Below are 24,114 nucleotides of genomic sequence, written 5' to 3'. Positions count from 1 at the left end.
TTTACAATTCAGGCATTTCGCTGATGTGCTTATCCAGAGTGACTTCGAGTGAGTGAGCAGGTTGGAGTTCTGCTCAAGGGCGCTTTGACAGGACACAATGGCTGTTGACCGTACTGTACCATAACCTCCCAGTTATGGCACAGTATCTCCAACCACAGTCAAAACGTAGCTTTACAGTACAAGGCCAGGCAGAAAATGACAGTAAGCACATGCAATGGTGGTGTGTACTGTGCAACACAGACGAAACCAGGTACTGGACTTCAATAATGTTCACTGGCAATATTTCATAGCCGTTCCTCTTCAGTCTGGGATTGGCCTTAATCTAACGCCGTGTCGGACCCCTCTGGCCAAAACACTGGTTGAAGCTCATCCAAAGCCGAGTGGAGCAGTAGAGTGCAGTAGTAGTGGCTATGAATTCCTCTGGTGACAAACGGTGGGTGTTGGTGATGTGGAGTAATCCCATTCACAACAAAGCCCAACCCCCACCACACTGTACACTGGAATACAGATAATGCCTGAAGTGTGAGCTGTGTGTGTGTGTGTGTGTGTGTGTGTTAGATGAGAGAGGTTGAAAATGTAATCTAGTAGATTATATTTGTGTGACTGTGTGTGTGTGTGTGTCTTAATGAAAAGGCTGTGATCTGGGTCCTAGTCTAACCTGCTTACGCCTCACAGAGTCTGCACAGCCCCATCTGTCTCTCTCTATCTCTTTCTACTCTTTCACTCTACTCTGTCCCATCTTCTCTCTCTGCCTTTTCTTCTCTTTTCCTTCCTCTTTCTTCTCTTTTCCTTCCTCTCTCTCCATCCACCTCCTCTCTCCTACTCTCCCCTCCTCCTCTGCAGCCAGGCAACAACACAAACAATCCCTCCTCCCCCTCCTTTACTACCACCTTCCCTCGCTCCATCCATCCATGCTAATTGGAAACCAGTATCTCTCTCTCTCTCTTTCTCTCTCTCTCTTTCCTTCCCTCTCTCACTTCAGCCAGTTTCTTGGTACTTACATGTAATTGTCACCTCCATGGCTGCGAGTGTCGAGTGATGCTCTCCACAATGACTGATGAATCCCTGTTTTTTTGCCAGAGAGGAGAGTTGGACTGCCCAATGGGAGACAGGGAGGGATGGAAGGATGGATGGAGGTAGCAGATGGCTCCTTGGAAGAACGGTGCAGCTGATTGTGGACGGTTAGCTTTAGCGTTAGCCACGATATGGGGGGGGGGTCGTCTGTCAACACGGCTCGTCTTCCACCTCCTCTTGTCTCTCCTCTTTGCTACTCCTTCCTTCAGTCTTTCTACTGGACTCTCTCTTTTAGAGGATTTACCGCTCTTTTAAAAAGAACAGCAAACTCTCCCTCCTTCTCTAACAAAGTCTCCTATCTACCTCCTCTATTCTTTTTCCCTATCTCTCTCTCTATCTCCCTTCCTACCTCTCTCTTTCTCCCTCTGTGACTCTAAGAGCATCAGCCAGGCTGCTCTGCTCCGCTTATGTTGATCTCCGGGCTTAAGCCCTGATTGGACACACGCCACGATCAGAGCCGCCAATGGGGCTGCGGCTTGCGGATCACATGGTAGGTGTGTGTGTGTGTGTATGTGTGTGTGTGTGTGTGTGTGTGGGAGAAGGAGAGTGAAGAGAGAGAGAGGTTTAGACGGAGGGGGAGGGAGGGATGAGAGAAGAGGAGGAGAAGGAGAAGGAGGAGGGGTATGGTGAGTGGCTGCAAGCCGCTACATCAGTGAGGGATTTTTTTATGTTGTGTGTGTGTGTGCCTGAGCAGAGAGATGGAGGCTATTTTCTGGAGGGGAGGAGGAGGAGGAGGAGGAGAAGCTCTCAGCACAGACGTTCGGATGAAGAGACGGCAGGCAGTGGTACAAGACACAGTTTCTGATAGACACAAGCACTGACGCACATGAACACAAACATACACACATGCAGCGGAGAAGTGGCTCCATCTTAGCGAAGCGGAGCCAGAGCAGTGCAGCGCAGCGGCGGTAATTGGACGGGGGTTGCTATGGAAACAGGGGAAACGGTTGCCTGACGGTCGGTGCTGTGCCCTGGGAGCATCAGACCTGCCTCCATTATACACATACACACACTTTACGTACACAGCATACACATACATACACTCTCGTTCTCTATATCCACTCTTCTTCAATGCCTCCTTTTACTAAACACTCTATTCAAAACATTTGACAGGCAAGACAGACTGTATGATGTCTATAGGATGGAGTGAGTGAGTGTGTGTGTGTGTGTATGTGTATGTGTGTGTGCGTGTGTGTGTGTGTGTGTGCGTGCGTGCGTGCGTGCGTGCGTGCGTGCGTGCGTGCGTGCGTGCGTGCGTGCGTGCGTGCGTGCGTGCGTGCGTGCGTGCGTGCGTGCGTGCGTGCGTGCGTGCGTGTAGGCTTAAGTGCCAATGTTGAGCTTTGGTAATGCCTTCCTGCCTGTGTCTTATATGAGCATAAATTCATGCAAGTGCCTGTGTGTATGGGTGTGTGTATGAGTGTGTGTGTGTGTGTGTGTGCGCGCATGGGGCGGATGGGGGATGCTCAGTCAGCTGTGAAGAGCCAGCCGCTGAGAGAGCCATCAGTGGTTTAGAAATGCACCCCATGCTCACACACACACTCGCAGGCCACAGCACAACATCAATGAACCCTGGACAAGGTGGTTTAGTATTCCACACCTCCAAAAGCTTATAGCACAGTGTCTGGAAGCTAGCAGCTACAGGGAAATATAGCTGAACACTGGCTGTGTTTTGAAGTGGGCGCCCTCAGAATTATCCCTGACAAAGATAATTACCCACCCACACATCCAAAAGAGGGTTAGATTTCTACACACATGTACATAAAGAATATAATGGCTCCATGCGGATGTTAGCACAATATACATCCATATTTACACATCTGGACAAATGCACATGGGTGTACACATGCCAGTTTGGGAGTGGAATACATCCGTGTCCTGGATGCAGGCTGAATCACACCGACTTTTTCATATTTGTGTAAGAAAATAATTTCGCCAATTATTACATTTTCTTAAATAAAGAGAGGCATATGAGTGAACACAATTTCATTATATGACTTAAAAAACATAACAAAGATAAATAAAATGAGTGCAGATGCTACACTAAAGTCAGAAACTTATTCCCATTGTGGCTCTCATGATGTACAGATGGCAAGGCAGAATGCACCTAAATACACCTAAATCTTAATAATGTGTATTACTGCAGAAATATTAGCATGACCAATATAATATATATGGAGAGGATGACAGATATGTAGTCTTTGACAATTATATTGATAATATCTGGACTGAGGCCTTTTACAACACAGATCAACACAAATCAACTAATTGCGCTAGAAAGTTCCATAAACCAGTTGGAATGACGGAGTTATGCTGGTTATCAGTCTTTCTCAGAGCATTAAACATAATTCTGTGTATTGTGAGATACCAACACACGTGTAAACAACATGAATCACACTCATCAATAATGATGATGAAATGGTTAAACAACGCATGTATAAAAACATACGATACATACGATCACATCATTGTACTGTAAGTATATGGCAGTATTGCATAACTGACTCAGGGGAGTCAGTGCTTACAGCCAAATCAGTATCATCTTTTAAATCACTCCTCTAAACGTACTTTTATGAAGAGGTTCTGTATAATGTCCTATTGTGTTCCTCTTGCTACGTTTTATTTGTTATTTTACGAGCTATAGCCTATCTTTTATTCTTGATTCCCTCTGCTATCCCTATGTTAAATTTGTTTTTAGGTCTGTAATTACTTTTCGTGTGCTCATTTTTTTGCTATTCCTTGCTTTCCTTTGTCATCTCTTTTAATAACTCTGTAAAGCAGTTTGTAACGGTTTTAAAAAGTGCCATATAAATAAAGTTTATTGTTATTATTACTGTTATTAATGTTGTTTGCCCGCACATATACCAGAGCTCGAGTGTGGTTTACTTTGGGCTTCTACCTCCTCTCTACCATCTAAACTTCTTGAGATAAATTGTGTTTGGCTTTTGTTTCATGGGATAAGCAGAACTTAAGAATATCAATGACTGGTTCAGTTACAGATAAACAATCTAGATTCTTGTTGATATATGTTTTGGCGTGTGTGGGATATGATGGGGTGGAGGATGACAGCTTCAGATATCATCAGAGGGGTTGATGTCTTGACAGTTTATAAGTTGACAAACTGAGGCTTGCGTTAGAGGCTGAAAGCGCTGTATTTAGCCCATAGGAAGCCCTTGAGACCAAATAGTCTAACTATTGACAAGCTGCTGCTGGCTGCTGAATTTCCGACCGCTCAGCTCCAAAGGTACCATGAGGAGGGATGAGATGGGGGAGAGGAGCCTCATCTATCCCAACTCAATCGAAACTGACTCTCGCCTTCTAGGGACGGATGTGAGGGATGAGATTGGATAATAGGATTCCTGGCCTCGAGAGGTGTGTGTGTGAGTGTGTGTGTGTGTGTGTGAGTGTGTGTGTTAAATTCTCCCCCAAGTAGTCGGAACTAGTGCTAAGCATGAGATGTGCTTGTCATTCCAAAGCCAATTATTACTGGTGTCATCCGCTATCACCAAGTCACCCAAACTTTCAATTCATTAATAAGACATCTGAGTTGACATACATTCTGTTCCCACTGACGGCTTCTGCTGAGCCTTCATGTAAACAAAGAGACACAGACTGAGTATTTCCTAGTTATTGCTCTGAATTCACAAAATTAAAAACACATTCAAGCTGAGAAGTTATATCACTGCCAAAGGTTTTAGCTACTGGCTTATTTGAAAACACAGCTGGCTCTTTGTGAAGACTTCAGTCGACTGTAGGTGTATTTAACATTTATTCAACAACCGTTACAGAAGATCACTCGCTTTTTATGCGTCTGAACTTGGGTACAATACGTTATGATTCTCCATTCAGAGCCTCTTAGATCAAAAATGCTCTAGTGGGTGTCAAAAGAACAATACATTTTTCATATCAATATATATGTCTTTCCTCCAAGTCGAGAGCAAGCATCCAATTTATCCTCAAAAAGTTCTAACGCTGCTAGCATCAATCAGTTTGGCTGATGAAACGTCACACTGTCTTTTATCACTCACCTTACGGCGTCATAACAGAAGATGATGCAACTCCAGTATAACTTCATTTGTGCACACTCACCGTCTCTCCACCTAACCTGGACACACTCCTGGCAATGATTAACGGGGGGCGCTAGATGCTGAATTAGTACTTATTCCCACTTAAAGTGTCACCTTCATGTCGTACAATATGTATATGTGAATAATAGTATGACAAATGGGGCTGCTAAGAGTAGAGCTCCTGCAGAGCAAAGAGCTAACAGAGAGGTGAGAAATGGCTCCCTCTTATGTGAGACACCCTTTAAAATCCAGATCAAAGCTAGCAAATAGGAACACGGTGCTCTTCGAGGATTGGGCTAAAACAAATGCCTGTGTAACACTGAGGAAACGGGGCGGTTTGTACCTTGTGTCACTGTGTGTGGTGTTTAACACAGTAAGATAATGATTATTGCTTGCTTGACAAATCAGGGAAAAGCCTACTACAACTGAAGTCCAATTGGATTCACAACATCAACAACAGTATCAGTCATAAACACTCCGTTACTATCAGTGTCTGGCAACGCACGCAGACTCCTCCTGAATGAGCCTACTTAACATCAGCCATCTTAGAAGAACTTTTTCATCTTAATCCTCCACTGAGCTCCAAATGAAGATGTGGGAGCTAAATCAGCGGCACAGCTGACAGAGGCAGCTAATGTTTTATGTCAGTAGGAGAAAAAAAAAAGAAAACAATGCAGAAAAATGAAGAATCCAGAAAGCCCCCCGAGATGTGTATGCAATTCCCTCCCTCTCTCAATCTCCTCCCTGAAAAAGGAATGCCTGGAGCATGCTCATCTGAGCAGACAGAAAAAAATGCATTTCCATGTCTGCGCATCTTAATCAGGCCTGGAGAGTTGGCATATATATGCATGTGTGTGTAGGCTGTGCCATCCTAATAACTTACAGAACTGGAGATATGATTATCATAATTGTAATTATAGTGAGCTATGTGACTGTGCGGCTGCCCGCCAACGTCCAGCACAGAAGTACAAGGTCAATGATGCGTGACAGAAAGCGTAATGTGCCATGATCCTGCATGGAAAAGTTGAAGTACACCTTAAAATAGCAAAAATGCCCCATTGTAAAAATTGTATTTTGTCAATCACAGACTCTGTTTAGCTACTATTATTACAGCCATCAATTACTTTGAAAGGATGGTGGATATCTTATTTCTGAACAAAATTTTGTTGTGTTGCAAGCAAGAGTAATTTATCAAGTTTGTGTCTGTTTAAAACTGAAATTTCAACTAAAGAAACTGACTTTATTTGAGTCACACAACACACACACACACACACACACACACGCGCACGCAGCATACCTTGTTGAAGTCTTCACTTGTGGCCCTCATCTCCTTCCAGGTCTTGTTGAGGAGCTGGATGCAGATACAGAAGAACTCCTCAAAGGAGCGGTCGTGGGTGAAGAACATGGGGTGGAAGTCGTGGCAGTTCTCACTGGCTGTGGACACAAGAGAGACAGACCGTCACCTACAGGAGCAGCGAAATTAGGATGAAAGCTAATGCCAGTGAATGATAGCCATCAAATTTTATTTTTGTTTAATCAGGAGGGTCAATTAACCTTCCTAGGAACAAAACATTTTTTTAAATGTTAGTCCACCAGGCCTTGTGAGGGGCAGGGGGGTTGGGATTCAAATAAAATACGTTTGTATGTATGTATGTATGTATGTATGTATGTATGTATGTATGTATGTATGTATGTATGTATGTGTGTGTATGTGTGTATTTGTTTGTGTGTATGTCTGTGTGTATGTGTGTGTGTGTGTGTGTGTGTGTGTGTGTGTGTGTGTATATGTATACGCATGTGGCCAGTGCACCCTCTTTATCGGAGCTCAACAAGTCTTATCCCAAAGTCTGACCCTGAGCCCAGTCGGCTTGCCCAGGTCCAACCATTTACATTTCATGTTTCTCCTCCGTTCAGCATCTTGTGCCATATGGCTGCCTTGGATTCATAAATATCTAATTGGGCCTGAAGGAAAGTGGGCCTTAGCCTGGACCTGAACACCTCTGACTAATGCACAGCAACAGGGACCAGCAGCCCACACACACAGCAACCTCAAACACACATCGCTTAACTAGACAACATCACAGATACAGTTCTCAATCAGGTAAATTCCTGGCACACAGCATGGGCTCACTGTAAGACTTGGATAGGTGTTCTGTTTCATTTTACAATATAAATCCATCCATCCACTGAAGATAATATTCCAACAGAGAGTAGGTTCTACCTAACTATAGTAGTGCCGAAAGGTTCTGTATTACACTAAGATAAAGTGAATAATGTGGTTTGTGATCGTGATAAATGATTCCCAGGCTTTAGCTCCAAAGCCTAAATCATCAGGCTTGTGCGTGCTAGAGATCCAGATTCAAACTACATTGGTCCTTCACATACAGAAGACGAGGAGTACTGAGGAATACAACATGTGACAGGCTGTTCATGAGAGATAATCTAACTCTGGCCTGGGGGTGTGTGTGTGTGTGGGGCGCATTACAGACGGGGCAGGAAGTTGATGCGTTTAAAGGGTTACGAGTTCCTTCATAAACTCCCTGCTGAGACAGAGATACAGTTTGTGCACGCCTTTGAGTTATTGAAAATTTACCACCTTATCATCAACAACAACAACAACAAAGCAGCCCTTGGAGGCAAATCGTGACCCAACACTGTTCCAACTGGATTAGGGTGATATTTTTCATTTTCCAAAGCCAGAGGTGCCGTGTTTTCTTTATTAGCAATGTATTGAAGCTTTTCAATCACCAGTGTTTGCGTGTGAGTTTGGAATAAGAGCAAAATGGAAGAAGATAAGTAAGAACTGAGAGGCTCTTGATAGAGCGCCCAAATGATATTAACCAAGAAGTACAATCACAGGGCTTGACATTCACTTGAACTAAATTCTTCTCGCTCTTGTTTTAGTGAGATGAGAGGCAGCCTTGAGCCAAAATTTGCTTCATTTAAAGAGTCTCAGAGCGGCGCAGCAGGGGCACCGGCCCTCCACAAGCAGCCATGAAATTGGATGGAGGGGGTCAGGCGGCAATTGAAACTTCACAGCATAATGAATGATACCCGTGGGCCAGGGGCACTGGGACCCCAGCCTTGATTTGGAGCGATGGATGGGGGATTAAGAGAGGGCTAGAAATCCGGTGAGCTGCGCTACCGGTGCCGTCAGTCCATCAGGAAACTAATGGAGGTGAGCCAAAACAGATGCTGACTGGCTGCTTAGTCAACAGGACATGGCCCTCAGAGACAGACAGAAAAACCAGGGGAGAGGTGAAAAAAGAAGGAAGGGTGAATACCAAAAAAAAAAACGTCTTACCTCAATCAAATTGCTTTTTTCGCCAACTGGTAGAGTGGGTGGTTGGGTTGAAGCTAGGAGTGACCTCTGGGCTAACTGGGCTGTTTATTGATAGGACCAACAGAGGCCTGAGGTGGCAAGGTGAGGGGAATTACATGTCAAGGCTTATTTGAGAGATACAGACAGCGAGCAGTCTCATGGGGCTCTGCAGAAATTTCTCCTTCCTGAGGCTTTGCGAGGCATGCTGAGTCGCAGAGAGTTTCATTACCTCTCGCAGGACTCAGCAGGACCTGAAGCAGCACAACGATGAGGCCAGAAAACACCAGAGCACGTTGAGGCTCACAAACACTGTTCCGCATTCTAATACTCTTACTGCCAAGTAGAATAACTTTCCCAAATGGTTACAGTGTGAATCTCTGAATATTTAATCAAACAAACATAATTCTCCTACACTGAGCAAATAATTAAAGAGGGTGCAATCTGGGCCACAGCTGAGCTTCATTTAAAGCAGACTCCCGAGATGAAGAAGACTAGAGTGAATGTATGGAGTGGGATACTAGTAACTGTGAGAAAATCATGGTATGGCCTAGAATTAATGTTATAGTATCAGGCCTTTCAGACTGATCTACTGTTTGACTGTATGCAAGATACAAATAAAAATAATATAAATGAATGGTACATGAGGGGAAAAAATCAACACTATTTGGTAGCTCCTTGTAGCATTCCTAGCTGAAATACCACGACTGAATCATTCTCACCACTGCACAAATGCACTTAAAATTATCTGCATGAACGGAGATGGCACTGTGTGAGTGGAAAGTTGTGTTACTGTGATTAGGTAACTATTGCTTTAAGGCTTAGTAACCTTAAAAGGGCCTTTTTTTTTACCAGAGCAATGCTTCAGAATTATTCTGATTGACACTGATGCTAAAATGATGAAATGAAAACATCTGCTGCACAAGTAATATCTCCCATCCCACTGATCGGGAGATTGATGCCAGTCAGTCTGGCAGGGCTTTGCAGCTGGACTGAAAAAAAAAACACCAAGCTCCTCTCTACTCTGGCTCAAAGTCATTAGGCTGAACATGACCTTAATCTGAGCCCTCCTGACCCCGGCCTCTGTGGGGTATGCATGGATGGGACAACGGGGAACCATAGGGAGCACTTTCTACACCACAAACTGCCATTACCATCTTCACTGTGAGAATTATGTTCGAGTGAGGCATTCTGTAAGGGGGCAAAAGGACAAGACTCAAGTAAGAAGGAGAGGAGAAAATGAGAGATTGCTTGAAAGGGGACAGTTCTCTGTTCATACTGAAAGATGTCTTTCACCTGAAGGGCTATTGTGTAAGATTCTGTCTTTAACAGTGACATGGTGGTAACTACATCCATGATTGAAAATATTGGCAAGAAAAGTGACAGATCCCTAGAATCTTAACTTTCGTTTCGTTGCACCCTATGACAACCCTGTACAGTCAGATGTATTAAATCAACAGGGGCTCAGGGCAAAAATGCTCCCATTAGCTGCTCCTGAAATTAGGATTATGGATGCCAAGAATATCCTCGAAACAGGATGCTACATAACATTTTTGTAGAACAGAGCGCCATAATTTTCACACTGGCGTGAGAGCTAATCTCTTATTAAACATGGCTCGGGGTATGATGACACTGCCCCATTAACACTGATAAATGCCCTTAAAATAGTTCCAATTGAGTGAAAAAAAGTCACCTTGTTGAAAGAATTAATTTCCTACGCTGCATACAGAACAGTAACAGTAGGAGATAGACAGAAACCAGTGGTTAGACAGTAACCGTTTAAATGGCTCAAGGCATCATTGTTCTGTACCTCAGACTAGCAGTATGCTGATAAATGATGCAGTATGCATGTTAAACAAGTGCATGCATCACATATTCAATTAATTGACAGATTGTGAAATGAAATGTCAAAGCCTGTATGTCTAATGTCTGGTTTAAATGACGAAGTGTCACATGTATCTGGTATGAGAACCACGTGACCAAGTATTTTAGGCTTTCCCTGCACCTGCTTCTTGTTGTTTTTACTGTCATCGCTATTATATATATAAATTCTAATGTTTTAATCATGTGAAAATAAATACACGTATATATGTAAAAAAAAATGAATCATGTCCTGAAACAGCTAGAAACACCTGGTTAAGCACTTCTACAATATTCTGATCTGTGCTACATTATCTGACCATCTACTGTGTCTCTAAACTGGTGGAAACCGTGCTTGTAAAACCTTCCTTCCTTCCTTCCTTCCTTCCTTCCTTCCTTCCTTCCTTCCTTCCTTCCTTCCTTCCTTCCTTCCTTCCTTCCTTCCTTCCTTCCTTCCTTCCTTCCTTCCTTCCTTCCTTCCTTCCTTCCTTCCTTCCTTCCTTCCTTCCTTCCTTCCTTCCTTCCTTCCTTCCTTCCTTCCTTCCTTCCACTGAGAAATGGCATTCCATCACATCGCAGTTAGATCCCAGTGTGACACGGTCGGGCGATGGGGTGGACGACTGGACACATCAACTGCCTGAGGAGGCCGAGGCGTTTTGATGGATGAGTCACAGGGCCAGGGGCATTAACACGTACACACACACACACACACACTCACACACACACTTTTAGCCGTATGACACAGCACAGAACAGCAGGGTAGATATGGACTTTCTCTCAGTTTAAGTCACAACCAGCCATAAACGTCACAGTCGGAAAATGTCAGTTATTTTTATGCCTCTTTCGGGCAAAGCATATTGGTTTGGAGCAGACAATTTACACAGATGGAAAATGGACTGCAGTGGGTATACTTTATCTTATATGCTTTTCATCCATCTGCACAGCCAGATGTTAAATGTCTGTACCACCCATAAACCAGGTAACAGGACACCATGATGACCAGTTTAGATTCTGCTGGACCATATGCCCACAGAGATCTTGCACTTCTGCCAACAGCCGACTTAGCAGCCTTTGTCTTCTGCCGTTAAGGGACAACATTTTATGACCATATGCCACAAATGTTGAAAAATAGATCAGATTTGGCAGGGAATGGGAAATAAAAAAAATAGCTAATTTTCCCCAGTAATGTCTGTGCCTTTTTTGTAATGTTCAATTGATCCCCTGGCTCAAGGACACTTCAGCAGGGTGGATGCCTGCTGTCACAGGGACTTGAACACACTACTAGACGGCTAGCCGGCTAGCCGGCTTCTTGTGAACTTACAAAAGGTTCTGAATGGGTTTAATTAGCCCAAGGGTCAATAAACTAATTTGAAGGATAGAAACCAGCAATGTCGACATTCAATTCAAGTAAAACCAAACAAAAATGCAGAAATTGGGGAACTGAGGTTTACACACAACAGTGGCAATGTTTCCTACCTATAACCTATAATGTATCTATATAATCCTATAATGCCTATACGCCTATAATGCTAGTAAGATACCTCCTGTCCATACTGAGTTACAAGTCAATGGTCGGAACTATAAAGAGTTAGATTAGAGCACCGTTGGAAAAGCCTCGCTCCCCAACACCACTCCATGTCCTGATGGAGGCACGACAGGGTTCAGGGAGTTCTCCTCTCCTCATTTTATCCGTTTTCTCTCCATCCATCCATCCATCTCCCAGGACATGTGTGGGTGGGCTGAGGTCAGAGGTCACTGTCTGCTCCCCGAAGTGATTGTGTGGCTGTGTGCGTGTGTGTGTGTGTGTGTGTGTGTGTGTGTGTGAATCTAAGCATGACTGTGTGTGGGACAGCTGTCGCCCGTCATGCTCTTATCGGAGTCCATTGAATGCGAAGGCTCTGAGGGTTCGGTGACGTCAACTAAGAGCTAATTACTCAACTGGCCACCACACAGATGAGTCCTGGGGACGAGAGAGGTGACTAAGCTTTGTGTGTTTTTGTGTGTGTGTGTGTGTGTCCGTCCCTGTGTATGAGAGACAGAGAGAGAAAGAAAGAGAAAGATGTGTGGGCAGAGTGCCACCCTGACATCTGTCAAGGTCCAGCGAGATGAGACAAGTGTGTATGTGTGTATTTGTGTGTGTGTGTGTGTGTGTGTGTGTGTGTGTGTGTGTGTGTGTGTGTGTGAGCACAAAGTAAGAGAAACAACCCTCAGAGTCACCTTGCAGCCATGCAACATGATGAATACACAGTGAAAGGTGTCATCCTCACACTAATTACCATACCAGCAGGCCCTGATGTCCAACTGTGACAAGGGGAGTGTGCGTGTGTGCATGTGTGTGTGTGTGTGTGTGTCTCCAGTGAGCAGCGTCAGCACCATCTTTCCGGTCCAGTCACTGTCCGTGTGTGCAGGAAGCCAAGGCAGCAGGTATGGAGGGCGATGCAAACGGCGGCTGGCTGGATGACTTAGCTGACTGTGTGCTTGTCATGCTACAGTAAACAACACCGCAGCAGGACCGTGCAGGCGCTGGTCACGCCTATTGGGCCCATTCCAGGTTAAAATAAGCTATTAGTAACATGTCAGTTATTTAAGAAAAGCAACCTATTTTCTGCTCTTTTCACTAAATCGGATTGCTTTAATTGAGAAAAATGCATTAGAAGGTATCTCAATTGTTTTATCCCATGACACCAATCTAATTCACCCAGAACTCTATCACAGCTGCTACAGCAAGAACAAAAATAAGCATAACAAGTGCACTTGTAGAAATATATCAGCTACCATTTGTTCACTGTATTTTTGAATTACCCTAGCATTGATTTATTTTAAAGTTAAAATATAGCAAGTAGTTCATGCAAGTGCAGGGAGAGTAGATGAGGATGAAAACAGAGCAAAGTCTGAGCCTTATTTCCACAGTGGTTCTTCTCATTACATAACTAAACCATTTTAGAAAGCAGAGCCCCAACAATGGTCAAGACGCATTAGAGGACAGAGGGAAAGGGAGGGATAGGGGAGCAGTGTGTGTGTGTGTCTAGTGAATCTGTCAGAGACATGGCCTGAGAGCCTGAGACAAGTATCCAACCTACTTAGTAGTACATCTGCTCTCTCAGAGAACTCCTATTTACTCAAATCCATCAGGGTGCATTAGCATCTGACTGCTACTTTTCTATCAAGTTAGTGCTACCAGATGTCATATTTAGTAGAAATATTAAATACAACTCATGCTCATATCTCTTACTCAGATATATCAGATATGTGGGCTACAGCACGGAGGACAATATGCCCCTCATGCCAGACACTTCCGAAGGCAAATCTTCAGACAGTGTGACTCATGCTTACGCAAACAAACACACTCACCACAATCTGTCGTAAATGTGAGAGTTCGCCCAAACGCAGAAACAGAACTATTTTATCATACCAAAACAGCACAGAATTCTCAAGTAGGCATGCACATATGTACATACGTACGCACGCATGCACACATGCTTCTACACACACACACACGGATAGCTACTGTATGTGCATAAATGATAAATGTATGTATACATCATTTAAAGAATCATTTATCAAAACAAACAAAACAATGTAAACAACCTACTTTTTCCTACTTCCAGAAGTCAAACACAGATAAATGGATTCAACATGTCATGCAGTGTGTGTGTGTATGTGTGTGTGCACGCATGCAGGTATGTGTGTGCCTGTGTTTGTGTAAAACACATGTGAAAGGCGTACAGTGAGAAACGTCAAAGCTAAACTTCCCTTCGACAAGGTGTAGTATTAAAGGCCTTTAGGGAAAACAGCTTGGGCTTGTTGGGAACACGGTGTATAGTTTAAAAAAAAAAAAGTCTGGTGGAAGTGGTGGTGACAGGCCGGTGTGAGCTGACAAAGAGAATCTTCGGTCTCGCTACTGCAGAAACATCAATGCCGCGTTGCATCCAAGAAGCTCACAGTATGAAAACATGCAAGTAAAATGAAACTGGGCATCTCCTGTCATGGAGCGGGTTGTGTTTCCTCCACCAGCCGCGCCACTTCAGTCCAGCAAGGACTGGTGAGAGCTGACGAGGAGAAGGGAGCGTCTGAAAACCTCCAAGGACACTCCAAACTTCAGATTCTCAAGCACCCATCTGTCAAGTTTGTTGTTGATATTTGCTCACTCCAATTTAAAAACCTTTCGCTGGTGTATGCCTGAGGCTACCGAGTAGAAAACCCATGAAGAAAGTTTCCCCTTAAACACAGGGCTGCAACTGACATCTGTGTGAAGTGGCTGCCGACTGGCAAACAGATCCACATGTCACGGCTTGAGGGATACTTGGAATTCAGCGCTGGCCTTTCCGGCCCTCGCCATCATCCACTTCTCTCATGATTCAAAGAGGGAGACTTACAGGAGGATTAGCAGCTAAAACCTTGGGACTTAGCAAGTCATTTCAAATGGGATCAGTTTCCAAACTAATGCTCAGCTAATGCTAATGTTAGCATACTAATATTAGGCTCCAGAAATAAATCCTCAGCCCACTGATATCTTCTCAAGAAAGGGTTTCATTCTTCATTAGTGGAAGTAATTGCTTAGGGAGGGAACCAGTTGAAAATGATGCATGACAGGATGTAAACATATATTAAAACATGTACGATAAATTGAATACACTATAATTCAGTGTGCTATTCCTTCATAAAGTGCCATACATACGTCTTTAAGGACTGCCAGTAATTCAAAAATAAATGTGGAAGATTAAGTTTATCCTAAGACTGTCCTCTTAGGAAATCTTACTCTTGGTCTTTGATGATTCAACAAATTATTTACTTTATTTCTCTATTTTTCATAGTTTGACAGCAACATGTTCTGCCCTGTAGCAGCTGATAATGACTGCCTCATGATGCAATGACTTGTCAGCATGTAAGAAAAATTTCAATCTAAATGGGACAGAAATTTTATAAAACCTGTAACATATTCTTAACTGATGATTAAATAATAATAATGACTAATAACATAATAACTTGAAATATTACAGTCTTCTCATTCTTGCAAGACAATATTGGTCAATATTACTATTCCATCAGTTAAAATCATGTTAGTTGCCAGGTAGTGTAATAATGTGATGTAACTGCATTATACAGCAATGTATTGCATTTTGGTTTTGTTATATTTTCAACCCATTTAAAGGGAGATGTTGTTACATTTTCACAGGTTATTAAATTATCCATCAGTTATTACATTATCAGTTGCTATACGCTTTCAACTCCAAATGTCTGACGTCTTGTCCAAACATATCATCTTACTCTGGCCATGAGTGTGAGTGTGTGTGTGTGTGTGTTACAACAGTATATCCCTATGGCTTTTTATGGGCCAGTCCAAACACATCACAGCATTTCAATCTCACACCGTGGCTTTTCTCAGGGGTTGGAGAAGAATGTGTGTACGTCTGTGAGCTTGTGTGTGTGTGTGTGTGTGTGTGTGTGTGTGTGTGTGTGTGTGTGTGTGTGTGTGTGTGTGTGTGTGTGTGTGTGTGTGTGTATATATATATATATATGTGTGTGTGCATATGTTTGTGTGTTTTTTGGGCACAGCAGGCATCACAGGAATGTCATTACAGAGGGAGTTGTCCAGTTAATGAGTTTGGATGACTCTGAACCACCTGCTGGGCTCCAACATATACACACATGAACACACACACACACCTACGCCACCCACCTACCCAGACACACACACACACACACACACACACACACACACACACACAGAGTCACTCTTTTGTTGTAGAAAAGAGTGACTGGATGGTTAAGAAAATATCAACCTCAACTAACCAAACACATCACATGGTTCCTACATAGAATACACTGATAAGGTAGGTTACCCTCTCTACACCATTGTTTCTCAAACTATGGTTTGTGACCCAAAATGGGTTGCTTGTTTATTTTTAGTGCTAATATAGTTTAAAAGGCGCTGTGTAGAATTTGATCATTTGATTACCACCTTAATATTCAGACATTCATATAATTACCGGATTGCTTTATGGCACAAAACAGAAAGACACAAACACGGCTTCAGATTTTCTTGCAATGGTCAAACGGTGAAACAAGTGCAAGGCAAATGCGAGAGCCACCAGAGATGGATAAGTAGCAACATCTTCTGGAGGACAAGACTGAACTCGCTCGGCTTGGTTCCCAGACTGATAAAGTTTAACGACCCCTATTTTTCGGACATCACAACTCTCTATTGTCATCATTTTCAGACGCAAGGCCCATATTGGAACACCTTAAATAAAAGGAACCCATAAAAGCTAATATTGTCCTTGAACAGAGACAATATAAAAATCAATAAATACACCCAAATAGAAAATCAATCCAAATGGAGCTATTCCACATGATGCATTGCACTAGTGTACTACGCTGATGAGCAGCGTTGTGCGATAGAGCTGTCCATGGTGCTGTCTAGCACTCGAATATGGCTCTCTGTTCTGACCTTGGCTGATGGCTCTCTGATGGGAGACACAGTTATGAATATAAGAACATCATAAGACTGTCAGTCTGGAGCCTGTCCTGGCCTGCCAGCCTGCCTGTATGTGTGTGTGTGTGGATGCGTGCATGTACATGCCCGTGTGTGGTCCGTTTCAGCAGCTATACAGGGTTTCATCTGAGGGCGACAGTGTGTGTGTGTGTGTGTGTGTGTGTGTGTGAGCGCTAGCATGTGTGTGTCCATGGCCAGAGCTGTCGTGGCTCACCACCCGGCTCTCCATCTCGGCGGAGAGACGCCACACGGTGAATCACTAAGCAGGCCCATTACTCACCATGCCGGGCCATTCTAAATAACTCCATAAATATTCCATGGGCCGGCTTAACAGGGGAGTCGGACAAGTCACGGCTTGGCGCCTGACCGATGCAGATTCCATTAAGCCACGTGTTCCAGGAGGAACATGGTGGGACAATTAATCTTTTAGGATCGGCGGTAGGGTAACAACAAGGAAGAGAGAGAGGCAGTCGTGTCCTCCCAGTCTAGCAGCACTGACAGCTGACTCACACAAACAAGCCCCCTCCCCTCCCCACTCCACACCAAATCTGCATAGAAATATCTCAAAAAGAAAAATGTCAAAACATCTTTCTGTGGTGTCGTTAATTGAAGTCAGGATCGGATGGAAAAGTTCAAGTGGAATGGAAAAAAACTGTTTTCCCCTGAAAGAGCACTGAGACATCTGTCATGGCATCAGACTGTCGAGTGGCTCGGAAAGAGCCGCTTGCTCTGTTGTTTATGAAGATGGTAAGTTGCCATTTGCTTCTGTAGTAGTGTCATTTCCATCAAATTCAAACGGATGGAGAGAGAGAGCATGACAGCATGGGAAAGGATTACAAGTCTGAGAGGGACAGATGTTCTTCAGAGACCCAGAGAGAACAAAGAATGAGCCAAAACGAAAGAAAGAACAGTGATAAAAGTGAAAAAAAAAAATTAAGCAAGAAAGAGAGCTTGAGGAGGCGAGCGGGGGAGAGAAGCAACTTCAACAGCCCCCGGCAAATCCAGAATCCCTCAGCGTTTCATCCTCGTGAGAAAACAAGAAGAGAGCGCCTGGCCCCTGCCAGAGCCATACTGGCATTTCACACAGACGGGGAGAGCAAATGATCCACTAAAAAGTCACCGCCGTCACGATTAATCCTCTGTCTCTTTCTTCTATCTTTATCCACAAATGGATGTGGAGCGGAAAGGAGGAAAAAAAAAAAAAAGAGCTGAACAGAACTCTTTTTCTGCACCAGGGGTTTGGACAGCTTTTAAAGAAACCGTTTTTAAAAGGCAACCATGACTTTTTAATGGAGAATTACAGAGTGCTTCCGTTCTGAGGTGGTTTAATGAAGTTTTGGGTGTCCACCAGCAGGACTGCATCGTGGTTTTGCTCTGCACTATGAATCATTTAGAGGGTACAGCTGCCGAGAAGGCTGGATCACCTTCTTATAGCAGCGCTTTACCTCTGCTGCAGCAACAAGGCTGATTTGTGAAAGGAGAAGAGTGTTCATCATTTCTGTAAACCTTCCAAATGAGGAGACTGGAGGACAAAAATAGAGACTTTTTCCATGTGTGCAGAAGAAAAATAACCAGCTAGAATTCAAAATGTCATTGTTACACTTTGTTATGTTATGAGATACTGTATAACGGTCTCTAATATTACTATGACTCAAATACCACGCCTTCAGAGTTGACAAAACACAGACACACCCCTCTCACATCTTCATTAGCGCCGGCTATTTCACTGTTTCTCTGTTAAAAGGTCAACTAAATGATGACAGACAGTCAATGTAGAACCGAGCGTCATTTCTCTCCCTCCTCACCACTGGGAAATGCATGGTCATGTCCCTGAGATCACATTTGACGCCACACTCATACACACACACACACACACACACACACTCTCTCCACTAATGCCCAGCCATTATTCACTAAGTATCTACAACACCTGTCTGCCCCACATTGCATTCATCCTCCTCATACATTCATTAGTGTGTGTTAATATACGCAGGGCTAATGGAGTGTGTATGAAAATGCACTTAGCGCTCTACAAGGGAAGACGACAATGCAGCTTATGACTTGTGTGGGACGCTTTGGCCCACTCCCATAGGGATGAGATGCATAATATGCTCTGTGTGTGTGTGTGTGTGTGTGTGTGTGTGTGTGTGTGTGTGTGTGTGTGTGTATATATATGTGTGTGTGTAAATATTTACTGAACTTGTGACAGAGATGAATGGGAACATTAGGATTTGGGACACGGTAAATATAAATAAATCTGAATATATTCTCTCGTCTCCTGTCCCTGATGATTTAGCTGCATCTGATTTTTTTGGGGGTTTTTTTGTTTTTGTTTTTGTATCTCCTTTGCATGCAAATAATGTTTTCCAGTGTGTTCTCATAGATGACCTACTTGTGTAAATGGGAATCCTATCACGTCTGAACCAGGTGTGTGTGTGTGTGTGTGTGTGTGTGTGTGCGCGCGGTGTGGAGTGTTCATTACAGAGCTATTGATTACAGACCATGATCTCATTATGGCAGCATACAGTATCTCCAGACAGACAGAAAGATGTGTCATTCCCTGCAGATTATGGGTTCACTTTGCCAATTCTTTTTTGTCCTCCCTCAGTTCCATTTTACACACACACACACACACACACACACACACGCACACACACACACGCACCATATGCAAACATAAATATTAGTATATTAGTAAAGAGGGCATTATACAGCCATTGGGAATAGAAAGGCCCAGTACTAGGAATCAAGGTCATGATATGATTCAACTGCTATGATTCAACTAGCATCCTGTCCTGCAGGGTAAGTCCAGTCTCATTATAATACACCAACACCATCAGAGTCATTTGAAAATGTTGTACATTGCAATGTATATCATGAAAACCAAGAGGATCACAGCTGGTTAGTTACAACAGAATATTTTGGGGCAGAGGGTCTAGGTTTGGTTGCATATTCTGTTTACATCATTATGAGTAAATGATGTGAAGCTCCACACTTGCACTCGGCTCTCTCTATTTAAACAGGCAAGTCATTTAAAAACAAATTCATATTTATAAATGATGGCCTGGCATTCATCCTTGGGGATTTAGCTCTAATGCTTAAGCCTTCCACTACATGCTTTGCAAAGCAGCAGAGATAAAGATGCTGTCTTTTTCCTATTTTGGGACAAGTCTGGTTACTTAATCAGCGTTTTGATGTGCCTGAGGTCAAAACTGTATTTCTAAGACGGGGAGATTGGGAGTAATTTCAATTCACCAGAAGAGCGGGTCAGAAGGGCATCAGCAGTGGAGCTGCACATTCAAGACAGATAAAACCTTATGAGACAGACACACTGAATAATGTGAAGCCCCGAGACACACTGTAAAAATAACACACACACACAAACACACACCGAGTCAGGGTGACAGAGCTGCCAGATCACTGCAGCATGTCAAACTAGAAGCTGTGTGTGTGTGTGTGTGCATACGCATGTGTGTGTCAGCAAGGTCATTGCCAGCCAAAGAGCAAGGCTTTCTGTCTCTGCACTCTCCAGTTCACACGTCAAACAGCACCGCAGAGTCAGACTGCACCGTTAGGGGACGCGAACGCCTACCTGTCCCGCTCACCTGTCCCCCAAAACCCTCCACTCACCCTCTCTGTCTCTCAGGGTGAAGCCATGCCAGTCCGTTTGCACATTTGTGTAATAAAACAGTGTGGACAGCAGCTTTCTGGTAAAAAGAATGATCTAACTGCATTTGTCTTCACCAACTCTGTGTGCTCAGAATTTAGGGCGGAGAGGAAGGTGGAGACATTTTGCATTAGAAGAGAGTCTGGCAGAGATAAGAGCATATTAAAAAAAAGAGGACAGCAAAATTACAATATTGCTTAGAAATTTTAAAAATGATTATGGCCTGTCCTTATCTTGTAATGAAACCTAGCCTAGCACTTCTATCAGTACTTTTATGGGCAAATGGGAGAAAAGAACATTTGGATGATATCCTATTGAGCACTTCCATAGGCAAAGATACAGGAGTAGACAATATAATTTCAGGATAGAATAAAGGCTATTGCCCTTGCTGCAATTGGTAGCAAAGAGTAAAGAGCATTGCAATGCAGCCGTTGTCCAACTCCTCCATGAAAAAAAGACATGGGCAGATGAAAAGGGCACATCAGTTTTAAATTGAACTAAGAATGCCATCTCCTTCCCTACAGAGAGCACCAGGGGTCAATCTGGCATGCAACTGAGACCAACTTGCCCATTTAAACAAAAAAAAGACAAATGAAAAGGGCACATCAATTTGGAATGGATGTGGGCACAGCATCTCCTTCCCTGAGCAGTGAGCCTCCCAGAGGCAGTATATTAGGCTGGGAGGGGGCTCGGTGGGGGCCAGGCATCACTAAATAATGAACTCCCTGCAGCACAATTACTAAGGATAATTTAGGCTGCTTTCATCTTAACAGTGGGGGAATGTGTGTATTTGTGTGCAAGTTTGTGAGTGTGTTTGTGCGCATGTTTGTGTTTTTGTGCACATAACTATACAGTGTGTGCGTCTCTGCGGGTAAAATACTCCCTCAGCTATTTCTCCACCGTCTATACGCTCATTCTGAAGATAATGTGATAAAGTGAGATTAAGGAGAAATGCCATCCGCGTTGAGCCTGGAAGGTGTGTGTTTGGGTGCAGATGCCGACTTACGGAGCTCGCCCACTTTGAGAATCTCGCAGAGCATCTTGGTCAGCTCGATGCTGCTGCGGCCAAACGGACACTCGTGCTTGTCCTCACGACTGCTGTTCTCCAGAACGATCTGGAAACACACAACAGAAATATGAAGAATATATATCAAGTCCACCATTGTGCACTGAATATCTCCTCTGGAGTGAAGACATGTAAAGTGTTTGATGATGTATTATGGTGAATTTACTGTCTCTGTCATTCTCAGTGTGAATAGAAAAATATCTGACACAAGCAGCCCAAATAATAAGCATTTATTGCACTGAAATACATACGATTACATTACTAGAATCACTTTCACCTTCTTTTAGTACATTCAAATCACCTTAAATTCTCACCCCAGTGATACATTGTCTACTCATCCTTTCTCTATAAACACTGCCATCATGAAACCACCTATCAGTCATTATTTGACCTGATTTGAACCCCTAAACTGCCTACTTAAAAGTGCAAAAACATAAATGAATTCTCTCTCTAATTATGTGGATGGCAGTGGTGCAGCATAAATGAGGCCATCAGGGTCCCAATCATTCCAGCGGGTGACAGTTTAATTTGGGAAATTTGAGTCTGTGTTTTGTCAGCCGCGGTCCATTGATAAGGGCTGAGTCGGCACTATTAGGACAGAGCCCTTCTCCTCTCTCACTTCTAATTGAAGAGACCGGTAGCTCCACGCTAACATAAGGCCTGCACACATGCACACACACACACACACACATATTTGCAGGTGCGTGGTCAGACAGATGCACATGTGCAGTTTACACAACCGCACACGTACACACAAACAATTTTAATCACAGCAGAGTGCTGGAGAGCTGCCAGATACTGATTAGTGCTTATAACTAACCTGAATTAGCAAGTGGAATCTCAAACACACACACACACACACACACACACACACTAATCACCAAAGCCAATGGATATCGTCCAACCCCACAGAATCACCTGCAGTTGAGCGAACATTAATTATATAAGTCAATTTACCAGGAGTATAAATTCATGATGACTGTCGTATAAAAATGACACAAACGCTTTAAGTCATTCCACTATTACTCTGGGACCGACACTGAAAGAATGAACTGAATTACATCATTTCTATTGTATAGAACGGGCAACATATAGAAATGCAGGTTTATTAGAAAGACTATTTGGGTGTGGTCCAGAATCTACGAACAGATGGGTGAGTGAGCTGGACAGAAGGAATTTTTGTAGAGGGAGGAGAGGAGGAACAACACTGTAGGACTCACTGGGCTGCAGCCATTTAGTATGTGTGTGTGTGTGTGTGTCTTCAAGAGGTATAAGCTCATATGAAAGTGTCTGCGTGTGTCTGTGTGTGTGTGTGTGTGTGTGTGTGTGTGTGTGTGCTCACCCTGATGTAGGCGTCCTGGTGGTGTCTGGCAAAGTACAGCATGTTATCCAGAGCCAGCATGCCTGGAGGAATCTGGGTGAAATCCACGGCCGGATTCACATGGTTCTGATAGAGATAAGAGACAGAGACAGAGACAGAGAGAGAGAGAGAGAGAGAGAGAGAGAGAGAGATATTGTTGAAGTTAGATACTTAAACAGATATTGCCAGGCCTTTATTTATTTAGAGATATTCAAGCATTTGGAGGTTAAGTGCCTTGCACAGGATTGAGTATTACTGATTCACTTTCCCCACCCAGAATTTTCCATTTCGGGATTCAAACCCACAACCTTCCAATGACAAGCCCGCTTCTCTAACCTCTAGACTACCACTTCCCCCAACATCTACTCACTGTATCTTATAGTATCAGATAGATACTGCCAGTGCTATCTTAAGATACTTAGATCCTACCAGATACTGCATGCAGGCAGACATCAAACAGACATCAAACGCATGGCTACACACGTAACACTCACTACGAGCTCACCTTGCATTTTTAAGGGCGAGAAGGAGGGATGGAGAGAAGAGAAAAGTGACAGGAGGAGGAGATGGAGAAACAGAAAAAGAGAGTGGAACGGAGAGGAGACTGGGATCGGGCTCATCAGTTGTGCAATTTTGCCTGACATGAACCAGACTTAAAAAAGGAACAGAGCCCCCCCCCCACCCACCCCCAGCACACACACATCTCAAAAATACTCTCTCCCTCATATAAACATTCACACACACCAATAATATTCCAGTGTGTGCAGCAATCCCTACTTAAAAAACCCAGAGGCATTAGAACGCAAACAAATTACCTTGCCAATGATAAGGTCTATCTAGAGAGTTTTGGTATGAGCTTGTGTGTGTGCGTATGTGTGTGAGAGTCTGTGTGTGTGTGTGCCTGCGAGCAGTCTAGCGTGGAAAGCGGACTAGGGATTTTGGGGTGGTTTTTCTCCACACTAGTGGAGGCAAGGCGCTCCAACAGGCCTTATCTTTGCTGAGCACACTGCAGTGGGAGTGGGGATGGGGGGATCTTAGGAAGACCCCCTCAACAGCTTTGGGCTTACATTAGGCCACAATGGGTTTAGTATAAGTCCCCCATGCTATACTTAGACCACTGCATACAACACACACACATACACACATATACAGTATATGCAAGCATGCACACTCAAAAAGAGGGGAGAGGGGCAGAAGTGAACAAAAGA

General features: G+C 43.7%; 1 protein-coding gene across 3 annotated transcripts in view; it reads right to left on the bottom strand.

Moving 5' to 3' along the window:
- The window catches only part of elmo1 (engulfment and cell motility 1 (ced-12 homolog, C. elegans)), a 69,488-nt gene that overhangs the window by 20,242 nt on the left and 25,132 nt on the right, over positions 1 to 24,114 (bottom strand). For all 3 annotated transcript variants that reach the window (XM_071540747.1, XM_071540748.1, XM_071540749.1), the window contains 3 exons: positions 22,889 to 22,993; positions 21,487 to 21,595; positions 6,436 to 6,572 (listed from right to left, as the gene is read on the bottom strand). In XM_071540747.1, the coding sequence (XP_071396848.1) occupies positions 6,436 to 6,572; positions 21,487 to 21,595; positions 22,889 to 22,993 (351 nt within the window). The remainder of the gene's footprint in view (positions 1 to 6,435; positions 6,573 to 21,486; positions 21,596 to 22,888; positions 22,994 to 24,114) is intronic.

Source organism: Centroberyx affinis, unplaced genomic scaffold (genome assembly GCF_046629955.1).
Source record: "Centroberyx affinis isolate AG114_WGS23_722 - 3 ecotype Tasmania unplaced genomic scaffold, CSIRO-AGI_Caff_v1 ptg003711l_1, whole genome shotgun sequence".
NCBI classification, from domain to species: domain Eukaryota; kingdom Metazoa; phylum Chordata; class Actinopteri; order Beryciformes; family Berycidae; genus Centroberyx; species Centroberyx affinis.
This window is presented reverse-complemented; position numbering and strand designations above follow the sequence as displayed.